A 13,556-nucleotide genomic window follows, 5' to 3' on the forward strand; every position below is an offset into this window, starting at 1 on the left:
GTCCCTAATTACTTCTTCTGTACTTAATGGATTATCACCTATGTGGTAATTTGTGGGCACTTTGTTTTTGCCAAAGGGATGACTATACACTTTTTGGCATTTAGCTTGAGGCCATGGCTCTGGCATCAGTTGTCTGTTTCTATGAGGCCCTTTTGGAGGATGCTTGTGTCGGCTGGAGAGTCGATTATGGCGCCCAGTTTGCAGTCATCTGCCAACTTGGTCAGCCACAGTCCTTCCGTGTTGGCCTGTACCTCCGAGAAATATATACCGAACAAGAGAGGTCCCAGGACTGAGCCTTGTGGGATGCCACTTGTAACTGGTTTGGAGCCTGACATGGCTCCAGCAATTCTAACCATGTGGGTTCTGTCCTTGAGCCAGTTTGCAACCCATCTAGTAACATAGGGGTTTATATTTAAGCTGGTGAGCTTATCTATAATGCCCGAGTGGGGTATTGTATCGAAGGCTTTTGCGAGGTCCAGGTAGGCTGTGTGGACCACCTTCCCCTCGTCAATGGCCTTGATGACTGTTTCAAAGAAATTGACAAGGTTTAAGAGGCAGGATCTGCCCTTAACAAAGCTGAACTGGGTAGGATCCAGTGTCTGTAGGTCCCCAATATCTTTATTTATGAGGTCCATGATGATCCTTTCCATAGCTTTGCAGACCAAGCTAGTCAGGCTTATGGGGCGATAGTTTCCAGGATCCGTTGAGGCACCACCTTTGTGGAGAGGGACCACTGTTGCTGTACGCCACCACTCTTTAGGTACATATCCTGTAGTAAGGCTGAGATTGAACAGTAGTTTTATGTTTGAGTTTAGCTCTTTTTGGAGTTCATGTAGGATGCAGCCCGGGACACCGTCTGGTCCCATTGATGCTGTGTTTTTTGCTTTGGAGAGGGTGGCTCTTACCTGAGCATCTGAGATGTCAGGGGGGCAGCACTCTGCTGGGATAGATATTTGCCCTTTTGGTGGGGGGGAGGGAGAAGTTTGCGCTGAACCTGTCAGCTAGGATGTTGGCAATGTCTGTGGGTTCGGTGCACTTTTTGTCATTTTGGACTAATTCTGAGCATATCTGGGAATTCCCACCCAGGTTCCTAACATAACTAAAGAAAGCCTTGTGATTATCCTTAGTGTCCTGTGCAATTTTTCTCTCGAAGCTGGCCTTAGATGATTTTATGAGTGCCCGTAGTTTTTTGCTAATACTGATCAGAGATGCCTTCCCTTTTTGGGATTTTGCTCTATCATGTAGTAGCTTCCTCCTTCTATTGTATAGTTTGTTTATGGCTGGGGTCCACCAGACAGGATGTCTGCCATTGGAGGATTGGGTCTTGGTTTTATTTGGGATTGCATGATCCATGCATTCCTGAAGGTGTTCATAGAATGCATTTATAAAGGATTCTGCGGTCTGGGCCGTATTTTCCACAGGAGGAGGAGTGTGAAATTTGCTTTAGAGAAGTTTTTCACTGTGGTTTTCTGGGCAGGGCGTGGGGTCAGGATGTGAATATCCAGTGAGATTAGTTTATGGTCTGATCTTACCAGTGAGGGATACACTTCTGGTCTGGAGCATAGAGTCCCCATGTTGGTGATGATCAGGTCCAGTATGTTTTCCCCTCTTGTGGGAGTGGTAACAAGTTGTTCCATAGCATTTGAGTTTATAAATTCTAGGAACCTTTGGGCTAGGGTGTTGGAGCTAGAGTAATGCTCCCAGTCTATGTTTGGGTAGTTGAAGTCGCCCAATATAATGGTGTTTGGAGAGACCTTCATATTTTCCAGTGTTCTCAGGAAGGCCAAGTGGGGTTCCTGGGTTTGGGAGGGTGGTCTGTAGCAGGCTATAAACTGGAAGGCAGTTTTACCCACTGTTAGTTGCACATGGATAGTCTCTGATGCTTCGTGCTGTGCCACCAACCTAGAGGTTTGGGTATCTTTGACGAATATTGATACTCATCCTCCTTTTGTGGTTTGGTCCAAGTTTTGGGGCCAAAAAGCATGGTATGAGGTATAACCTGGTAGTGCTGGGGTGCTCTCGGAGCCTTGAACCAGGTTTCTGTTACTGCACAGATATCAATGTTCTCCATGCTAAGGAGAGTTTTGAGTGCATGCATCTTGAGGTTTAGACTTCTGGCATTGAGTAGCATTACTCTTAGTTTCTTATCCCTTGTGATACCTATGGAGGTGGGTTTGTCTTTTGAGCCTTGCCTAAAAAAGGCACTATGGGGGTAGCAAGAGCCTTTGCCAATATCCGAAGCCCAGGGTGACAGGTGCAAGCCGTCCCTAGTGAAGCATCGTGGCTTGTCGAGCATGCCATCCCAGGCTGACAGGCATTGATCCCCTTTGAATGACACCAATACTTAAGCCAATTGTTGAAATTGATCATCTTGTCTTCATATTGTGGCATCATTCTTGGTGAGGGTAAGATGCTACTCAAGGTCAGGGTCATATCGGCCTGGGCTACATGCTCAGAGAGCTCCTCTATGTCTCTTTTCATGTAGTCCAGGGAGGTACGTCTCAGGTCATTCACACCAGCATGGACAATGTGAGTCATATTTGTACTTGCCTTGGAGTGACCTGAGTGCTTGTGTTATGTGGTGGATCCTAGCACCCGACAGGCAGCTCACCATGACCTTCTCCTTGTTCAGCCTGGTGAGCGGGAAGTCAGTGTGCCTAACGATAGAGCCACCTATTACAAGTGTATCAGGTGTGTTGTTTAGCCTTAAGGGCTGTGACTGTTCGGCATACTGGCTTTGTGAGCTATGTGTTGCACGTGTTTTTTTTGGGGGGGTAGCGTTTGCTTGGGTGTCTGCTTTAGAGGTCTCTGCTGCTTAGGCAGATTTTTATTTAGAGCCCTCGAGTATGTTTTTGTGTGTTTATGTGTTTGGTTTGCTGTCGTGGTAGGTCTATGTGAGGCTGGAATTGTAGTGAGTGTGGTTTCCTTCTCCTCCTGACTGGTTACGCCAATACTGAGTTGAGAGAGCTTAGCCTCCAGTTTGGCTATATGGTTGCATCTCTCACATGTGTTGGAATTTGTTGGGAGGAGGAGAGGGTTGTCTGTGTACATGAGGCAGTTTTAACATTGCCTCAAGATTTCCAGATTCACCAGCTGGACCAGAGAGGCGATTGACAACTGATGTTTGGACATGCTAGAATAGTATTGGGAATTCCTTTATAATTGAAAAAAGGGCCAATGGGGAACAAGGTACTCAAGGGGAGTTTGTGAGGGTGTAGTGCTTTTAATTTTTTAGTGCTGACTTATATAATTGCTTTAGTGAGCAAGTGCCAGGTAACTTAAATACAATGTGTTACAGGTAATTTAAATGCAAAAACAACAAACAGTAACTTTATTTCAAGTGAAACCAGGAAATAAGTACAGAAACAATGCAGATATCACTAGGGATCCACAGAAGAGCTGAAAAGCCGCGTTTTAGGTGGAATTAGCGTTTCAGGGAAATAACAAGCAACCAAGCAACAACCATACAAACAAAGCTAGATTCAGCAGGCCTGGATCTAGTCTATGCTACAGCAAACAAGGTGTACCAATTTCAGTAAGAAACAGTTCAAATATGCAGGCACAATAAGCCTTTAACCAGACATTCCCAGCTCAGAACTGCAGAGTCCAGCCTCTCCTCCCACAAGAGTGCAGACCACAAACCTTCTTAATGTAAAATAACTGGCCTGAAGCCCAAGTGCTTAAACCAGAACTAATACACTTTTAGAATAACAGACACTGAGCCCTCAATCAGCAGTTCCCAACTTAGAAGGATGTAAGCTACCTGTCCTGCCACCACAGTGCAGGCCACAAACCTTCTTAATGTAAAACAACTGGTCTGAAGCCCAAGTGCTTAATCCAAAAGACTTAGAATGATAGCTACACTTTAATCAAGTTACTACCAAGCAGTAATAAATACAATTGAATACTTTAAAGAATGCCTGGATTAGTGCTCAAGTTATACCAACAAAGCTAGATTCAGCAGGCCTGGATCTAGTCTATGCTACAGCAAACAAGGTGTACCAATTTCAGTAAGAAGCAGTTCAAATATGCAGGCACTATAAGCCTTTAACCAAAAATTCCCAGCTTAGAAGGGCAGAGTCCAGCCTCTCCTCCCACAAGAGTGCAGACCACGAACACTCTTAATGTAAAATAACTGGCCTGAAACCCAAGTGCTTAAACCAGAATTAATACACTTTTAGAATAACAGACACTGAGCCCTCAATCAGCAGTTCCCAACTTAGAAGGATGTAAGCTACCTGTTCTGCCACTACAGTGCAGACCACAAACCTTTTTAATGTAAAACAACTGGTCTGAAGCCCAAGTGCTTAAACTAAAAGGCTTAGACTGAGTTACACCAAGTAGTAATAAATACAATTGAGTACTTTTAAGATGACGCAAATGCAAAATAAAGTAGGAAGAAACACAAATACAGTAAAAGCAGATAAAATTCTTTTTTTTTTTTTTGAGTGAGCAAATGAGATGGGCCCAGGAGTTACAGGACAGAAACAAGTGCAAATGCAGGCCTTCAAATCAGAAAGTTGAGAGAGATGGAAGACCGCCCAAACGGCCACTAACTACAAATTCTGGGCCAGAACCACTCCTTATGTGGTAGACAGGTTACCTAATGCTTACCACTCCCACTGATAAGCTAGAAGGCTTCCCTCCAACACAGAAAGGCTTGGGGGCTCAGAAGCTTACAAACAGTCCTGGATACAGCAAATCTGTATCTGGAACACTAATTACAGGAAAGGTAGGAAACAGGCTTACAATTTTTTTTTTTCAGAAAAGTAGCAAAAACAGTAGTAAAAACAATTCACATGCAGTGCAAGCTGGCACACTTGAGTATGTAGCAATATTAGTCCACACACAGTTTGAAAAAATGCAATTAAATTAAAAAGGACTAAAAGCAAGTGCAGAAAGGGTTTATTAGGTAGTATGCTGTAAAGAGATGGGACTGGGGGAGTGTCCTAGATCAAATCTACAGTAGGGCGGGCACTGCAAAAGCCGCCAAATTTAAACTACAACCAAGAACAGGGAGGGGGGATGGGGAAGACAGTTTCAACAGAGATGTGAGGAATCACAGTGCAAATTATAAAACCCAGAAAATATATATTGATCTCTGTATATTTGCAGAACAGTAAGACAACAGATATCTAAGCAACAATTTAGCTTTATAATACAGAATAATACAGAAAAATATACTCAGCTCTATATATTTGCAGATAGTCTTGTAAGGCTGTCTCTCAGCACACAGGTTTCAATTTAAATGCAGGCTGTTATTCATCAAAGTAAACACAGTGCAACTCATTCAAAAAATGGCAAGTGTGTTTAAGAACTTGTCGTCAAAAAAATGTTTAGACTATAATCCACAAACTTAGCCAAAGGCTGAATTTCTGAACTCCAATCTGCTACTATAGGAAGAAGGGGACATCATCAACTGACTTGTGCACTTTGGGGATACCAAAAATGTTTAGTATCACAGGTTTACGCACCCTCAAGTATTCTAGTGTGGCACTGTCCAGTCCAAAATTGGTGGTGATGTCCTCCAGCCCAAAGTCAATGCATCGGTATGCTATGCTGATTTTTTGCAATACAAAAAATAATCCATTAACACAGCAACTTCTCCTTTATCAGGTCTCATTATTCTAATCGCATAATTGTTGGTAAGTTCTCTCAACAGTGTAGTCTGTGTTATCTAGCAATTGGTTTGGTGTACCCTACATACAACCCATCCTATTACACTTGCCTGCACAGCCAACAAAGCTTCCCTCCAAGACTTCAGCACAATGGTGGTCAAGCAGGGAGTCACACAGGTGGCATACAGGCCAGACATCCCTGCTGCAGGCATACCTTGTTCTTCTCAGTATCTTCCCACCCTGAGTCCCTGCATTTGCATACATGCTAGCAGCTTTTCTCACTTTTGGTAATTCAGACATGTGGTTGTGGCCACTCACGCACATAATTGCTCATTGGCTGCCTTTACTTTCCTTGTTTCCGCTTTACATATGTCCTTTTTATCAACTTCTGAATTTAACCTTTCAGTCCTTCTTTTCATATAAACATCTCCTCACATACATAAATATAGATATATTGTTTCTCAATTATGTGTGTCACTTTATTGTCTCTCACACTTCTTTAAAGCTTGTATATTAAAATGTCCAGCTAATTTTTAGTTTCAACAGATGAAGTGACATATAATGGAGAAATGAATTTAGTCCAAGGCACCTTATTTTTGCTGACTGATAGTACTTTCAAAAGTTGATTCCTGTCCACTTTCAGATGACAGTCTACTGTTCTAGATAAGAAAGTTGGAACAAATAAAGAGGCGCTGCTTCTAAACTGTCTTTCATAGATGGGTCCCTTGACAGGAGCCTAACTTTTCTCAGCCATCAAATTCCTTTGAAATTTCACTCTGACAGCAAAACATCAGTTTTATCACCAAAGGAGCTGTCTACTACCAGCAACGTCTACTACCAGCAACATTCCAAGTGAAAGAGTAAAAGTTATGAGCAGGGAAGGGAAGAAGCACGCCTCTCAATCTTTCAGCACAAACAACTTTGACAAAGCAAAAAATAATGAGGGTACGAATGCCCAAAATCAGGGACAGATTTTAAGTGCTGTTCTTATAAACGTGTACCCTGGACCCATTAACTCCTACAGTAAGCATATACTGTTCTAAGTAAACAGACAACACAAGCATAACTCACACCTTTTTCATCCTAATTTTAATTTTCCTACTGATTTTCTTCCAGCCTTAAATATCAAGGGGAATTTACAAAGGTTACAATAACGAATTGACTACATATACACAGTGTGATCTTTCTGAGTGACTAGAAAGCACAAAAATGTGGTAGAGATGCTCTTGAATACAGATTGTGTACACTTAATGTGCACTTAGTGTAGGTATTAAGGAATCTGGCCCATAAAGTTTCTAGAATAAAAGGTTATGAATTAGCATATATTTTCTAAAGAGTATGAAGTCTGAAATTCAAACGTATGTATCATTGTTTAACAACTTCAGTACTCAAAGATTTGATAGAAAACCACAAATTTTATAAGGTACAGACCAACAATTTAAGGCAAAATTCTGGACAGTTGAGAGGTATGGAATGAAAGAAGGAAAGTGAAGAAGGTGATATAGCATAATAATAATAATAATAATAATAATAATAATAATAATAATCATAATTACAGCAAAAATACCTTGCAACTCTGCCCCTTAGCTCTCCAATGTCAGACAGATGCTTACGGTCCAGGCTTTGCACTACAAAACTGGTTCCTGCAGTCACATTGTCCCTGGCTCTGATTTGTGCTTCTAACACCTAGAAAGAGAACCACAAAGATAAATTAAACTCCTGTTACTTGTTTTTGGTTGTTTTGTATAGCAAAAATGTACCTCCATTTACATTATAACCATGCCATATTCCTCTTACTACTTTTAATATCCATATATACCCTGCTAATATAGCAGAGATGGTAAAGTCTAAGAGCTACTAAGAATATTCCTCCTATGTATGATGCCCTCAGTCTCCATTTGCACACTTAATGACTCTGAGAAAGGCCAGTTCAGTTCTGCTAGGTCACCTCAGAAAGGATGCACCCGTTCATAGTGGACATTCCTGGTTAATATGTGAATAAAAACAAACAAAACATCACAGGCCCCACTGGAACGCTGGGCAGTTTGTTTAACTCTGTTGCCAGGAATCTGAGATCACTTAGTGAATTTGGTGCAGGAAGGCAGGCTGGTGGAGGGAGGAAAGAGCTGCTAAAGCCTGCTCTCCTTCTTGCGTGTGTGTGTGTGTGGGGGGGGGGGGTTGTTTTGATGGAGCAGGCTATCTTCTGGTAAAAACTAGAGGGTGGTTCCACAACTGCATGTTTGATGCATGTTTCTTGGTTTCAGCAATTCGGATGTGTGTGTTTGAAGCATATACCTCATCCAGTAAGCACAAGGCATCATTGCATGCTGTGGTGCCACTTACGGAAAGCTTTACCCTTTTGCAATTCAAACTCAGCTACTTAAAATAAAAATATTTTCCCCATCCACAGCGGTAAATTACTACTGCCATCAAAACAGGACATTGTAATTTTAGGAGACTTAAACATAGACTGGTTCAAAGACAATGCACATGCTACAACAAAACATCCAAAGGTTAGATTTAACCCGTTTGTTCTAACTGAACTTATCACAGTGCCAACTGGAATGGCCAAATCATCAGGAAGAGAGCTTACAGTACTGGATTATAACAAAAAGCCCAGGTAAAATGACAAATGTTCTACACCAGTAAGTAACCAACACCCTGCCTTTACTTTGTACGGCCAAACCATATGCTCCACTACAGTCTGTAATCTAACACATTCTAATGAAAAAACTTTCAGGTCACCTCTCAGCCACTACCAGTGGAAACTGCTGAAACATCTCCCATTACCTGATGCTGTAAGTTATCTTAACAAAATGTTTCTTTACATACTTAACTATAGCCCCAAAACACAGGAAAAAAGTCAGGAGAATTTCTTCCCATGGCTATCCTATGATACCAAGCAGGCCATGTATCTTAACGGGGAAAAAAAAAGCAAAAACTAAAGCATGAAAGGTATTTTAACAGACCTGATGTTAGTTTTAGGTGAAGGGACCCAAACCTAGGAAAAACTCTAGCAAAATGATAAATTATAGCTCAGGTCTTTAGTCAACATAGAAGCCAAGCAATAAGTAAGGACTTTAGCTAGTATTTATTTAATTTTACATTTGCTGACCAGGATAGTCTGACTAGGCATGAGAACTCCTTTTCAGTGGAGGCCTGGATTACTATTAGAGTAAGCATGATGACATGACAATAAAATAGAGTATACAAGGTCATATAGCAAACATGTAGAAGAAGAAATAAGAGTCTGTAAGGGACATAAATGAGACACCATATCATTCAGGGCTTTAGCTGGAGAAAATTCAGTTATTAGACATATTACAGTCAGATTAGCATAGGTGCCTACATGGAATAAATACCAATCATGTCTTTAGATACAAAACTTCAAATAATGAAACATTTGCTGTGCAAAACATGTATACTTTTTATGAATTTCTTTACAATTTACATCTAGTTGAAAATATTTTCCAAGTCAGCTATAAACAAGGCCAGTCTTAGGCCAATTGGACCTATCTAGCCCTAAAGGACCCTCTCCTACAGGGGCCCCACACTAGGCTATTACAGGGTGATTATGCCGTATGCAACATATACAATTTGCTTGACTGATGTTATAGCAAAGTGAAAGATATTTGCTTACTTGTACTATTGCTTTTGCAGTCTCATCAGTAGAGTGGATTACATTTGCTGTCATACATTACACAAGCCGCTTGTTTGGTACTATTAATATTGCAGTATCACACCACTTGTATAGCTCGCAGTGTTAGATGCTCATGCTCAGTGTAGTCAGATTGTGCTGCTGAGTACTCAGCAGGGTTTTCCACCCAAAACTAAGGCTGGTTTCACCTTCTGGTTCTGTATATTGTTACAGATATTGTTACAGAAGATAATAAGACCAAGTTTAGTTTGAAGACTGACAGAGGCACTGTGTTTTATTTTCTTTCTCTTGCTTTTTTTAAATATATGATTGGTTGTTATTGAATGTCATTATCAACAAAACAACTGTAGAATAGGCAGCCTCAGCCAGTATGAAAACCTATTAACAAGTAAATTCTAGTGTGTCACTTACACACGGTAGACACAGCCTGCATTTTAAATGCCTATGATATCCACAGAAACTCATGCTGAAGTGCAGCCAAATCCCAGGGGTTTCAGCAAAGAAATAAATCAGCAAACCAAAAGGGCCTTACAGAAACAGATGCTTGGTGCCAGAGCCATGCTCAAGTAAAATGTATAGTTAAAAACATGTACCCATGGATTACCACATAGGTGGCAGTACACTAAACACTGAAAGTGTGATGAAAGACTTAGGGACACAGGTGGACAGTGGTCTCACCTTCGATAACCACATCTCCACAACAGTCATGAAATCCTTCTATGTGGCACACCTCATCACTAAGGGCTTTTAATCCAGAAAAAAGGAGGTCATTGTCCCACTGTACTCATTCCTCATTAGACCCATTATAGAGTATAACGCCCCATTTGGTATGTACCTTACAAGACATCTGCAACAGCTGGAAAGGCCTCAGAAATACCTCACTAAAAGAATCACAGGCCTAAAGCAGATGCCCTGTGCTGACCGTTTAAAAAAACTCCAGCTATACTCTGTGGCATATCATCTACTCAGAGGCGATCTCTGCTTAACATACAAGACCATGTCAAACCCTGAGCTGCTGGACATGCTCCACTTAAAGAAATCCCAATCTCTGAGAGGTACACGCTCCAGGGATCTAAACCTTGTCATCACAATAAACAAAACATGCTTTCCTGACCCAGAGACTCCTCATACTCTGGAATAGACTGCCCATACATGTCAAGCAGAGCACCTCCTTGGCCCTCTTCAAAAGGAACCTTGACGATTGGATGGAATTCACCAGATCACATCAGTTGCCTTGCTAGACTGGGGTCCAGGGAGTAAATATCTGGGAAAAATATCCATTTTGATGTTATGGCTAGGCTTGTATAGCCTAGTACCAACCTAAGAACCTATGAACCTAAACACTAGTAAGCACAAAAAAAACAGATTCATCTGATCACTAAGACTTGTGATGGAATGTTACCATTAAACTTATGTGAAACACTTGATACAGTTGTAGACAGGTGTAAAATAATCCCAAAGAAAGTAAAAATACAGTGTGTGTGTTTTCAGCAGAGAGAGGCAAAGGTGAAAAGAAAAACCTTTCTACTTGGGTACAGGAGGAAAAACAGTAACAGAAGCAGTTTTTCTCATATACGTGCTACAGGGATACCACTAAGCTTGCCACATATCCGGTATTTTTTCCCGACTATCTTTAAATCTGAATAATTTTCTGGTAGTCTGGAAAACACTGTATAAACTCCAGTATTCTGTTTAGAAATAAGGACAGAATGCTAGAGTTTGTAAAGCATCTCTAAGGTGATGTGGTGGAGTCCAAGATACTCTAAATTGACCCAAAGGGATGTTTTGCCCTAATGATGTATACATTTACATCATAATATGAGCATGGATGTGGATGGAGATGGTTTGGACCTGGGCGGAGTTATGAGTAGGACAGGGGACATGGCTTTGGTCCAGTTTTAAGCATTGCAAGAGGTGGCAACCCTAGATACCACAGTTTCAGAGTTTCATACAAAACTGGAAAGTGGCAAAAAAAAAAGGGTTTGACTATTGTTCCTGGTCAGAAAGTTAAGTTAGATCAGGTTTTGGTTCAATTTAAATTGTTTTTACGTAAACTTAATTTAAGTGTTTTATTTGATAATCACAGTCCTAATGTGGGCACACTTACTAATAAAAGACCCAGCACGTTCAATCCATCCCTTCATCCATTGAGTGCAGTTTTTGAAAAGCTATGTGAGGATGAAATTAGGAGTATTATAACATGTTCATCTCAATCTCCCAGTAATCTTTCTGGTGAAGAATATGAGTTATTGAAACAAATCAGGTGTGACACATTGATTAGAATCATGCAGCCAGATAAAGGAGGGGGACTGATTGTAATGAGTTCCAATGATTATAGAAATAAGATGTTTTCTGTACTTTTTTCTGACACCTATGAGGACATTTCTATCAATGAAATTAATGAGGTACTCAATAGGGTTGATTTGGCACGTGAGGATATGTTTTTGAATGACCAGATTTCTCTTGGGGACTTAGAATTTATGAAGGTGCAGTTCTCCAGAACCCCAACCATTTTTGGCCTTCCTAAGGTACACAAGTGTTTGGAGGAACCCCCTTTGAGATAGATTGTTGATGATAAAGGTTCCAAGACTTTCTTTATTGCTAAATACATTGACAACGAGACAAAATTAGTTTTTAACAACTATTCTTTGTTGTTAAAAGATTCTTGGGATTTTTTTTATCGAATGTCAACAACAGCATCTATCAGGATGATCTTTTATTTGTCTGTATTGATGTCAAGGATTTGTATTCCAGTATACCACACGATTTAGGCATTGATTGTTTTTAAACCAGTTTAGGACATGATAAGAGTTTGGTGTTGAGCACTTTGATGGAAATTGTCTTAGAGAACAATTTCATTTGTGTTGAAGGTCACTTGTTCAAGCAGACATATGGTGTTGCAATGGGTGCTGCTTGTGCTCCAGTTTTTGCAAACATTGTGATGGCTTTTTGGGAAACCAACTTTGTGTTCACTTCTGAATTTGGTTGAAGTTGGTCCCTATACAAACCCTTTATTGATGACATCATTATATTTTGGCATGATAGCAGGGAGCGATTAGATAGCTTTTTGTGTTTATTAACAAGTCCACTGATTTTTTTAAGTTTCACCATGACAGGTGAACTTGAACAAGTCAATTTCTTGGATGTTATTATTTCCAAGAACAGAGAGTCTAGATGCTTTGAATCTACATTATTTAGGAAACCCACTCATTCCAATGCATATTTGCGTTTTAGCAGCTGGCATCCATTGCATCAGAAGAAGGCAATTGTCAAAGGTCAATGTGTGAGGCTAGCAAGGATGGTTAGCCAGGAAACACAATTCTTAGTGGAATGTGACAAATTATTAGATGTGTTTGTCAAAAGAGGGTATCCAACAGATTTTTTTATCTGAAATTTTTGCTGAAGTTAAAAGGAAAAGGATGGGTGTTTTTTACACTCCCCTGTTAGGGAGTGTACAGGTGCCAGTTGCCAACAGTGTGGCATCTGATGTTCATCCTTGCACTGGTATGTACAATAAAGCAATTATTTTACCTTTCAATTTGCAGTTTAAGGAGATTAAATGGATTATAACCAAGTTTTGGGATATTTTTAGATGTGATTCCAGTGTGTTCAAGAAGGTGGGGGACTGGCCAGTCATTGTTTATCAAAAAGATACCTGTGTTATAAAGATGATTGAGAGACCCCTAGCTAAATGTATTCAAGGTAAGATGAGCAAGTGTGGTCACTGCTCATAATGTAAATTTGCCCTCAAGGGCACTGAATGCTTTATATATGGTTTTGGTTCCATCAATTTTAACAGCTAATGTAACTGTGACAGTAAGGGGATTGTTTATGTCGCACTCTGTCAAGGGTGCAGATGTTTTTACATAGGCAAAACCATTAGACAATTCAGATACAGAATATACCAACACAATTACGATATTGGTAAGAGGGATGAGCGTAATGCACTATATAGACATCTTAAGGACAACCCTACTCATTCCTTCAAGTTTACTGTTATTGACTGTGTTGACCATGATCCGAGGGGTGGACCACAAGACATTTATTTGGAGTTTCTTGAACTCAAGTGGCAACTTAGGTGTAATGCTGGACATCCGCCTGGGCTCAATGATGTCATTTCATTTTCCAGTCTTTTAAAATTGAAATCTATGTTAGCTATTTAATTCCAATTTTAATCTTGCATTATATGTGTATATATGTTCATGTACATATATATTTTTTTCACGTCAATTTTTATTATTCATTTCATTCATACTGTTTTATATTTATAATTATATTTT

The 13,556-nt window shown here is 40.3% G+C and overlaps 1 protein-coding gene across 1 annotated transcript in view; it reads right to left on the reverse strand.

Moving 5' to 3' along the window:
- Positions 1 to 13,556, reverse strand: part of FAM81B (family with sequence similarity 81 member B) — a 500,415-nt gene that overhangs the window by 358,561 nt on the left and 128,298 nt on the right. The window contains exon 4 of the mRNA XM_044064461.1: positions 7,186 to 7,304. Coding sequence (XP_043920396.1) covers positions 7,186 to 7,304 — 119 coding nt within the window. The remainder of the gene's footprint in view (positions 1 to 7,185; positions 7,305 to 13,556) is intronic.

Source organism: Protopterus annectens, chromosome 2.part2, assembly GCF_019279795.1.
Source record: "Protopterus annectens isolate FY-2018-M chromosome 2.part2, PAN1.0, whole genome shotgun sequence".
Taxonomy (NCBI): Eukaryota; Metazoa; Chordata; order Ceratodontiformes; family Protopteridae; genus Protopterus; species Protopterus annectens.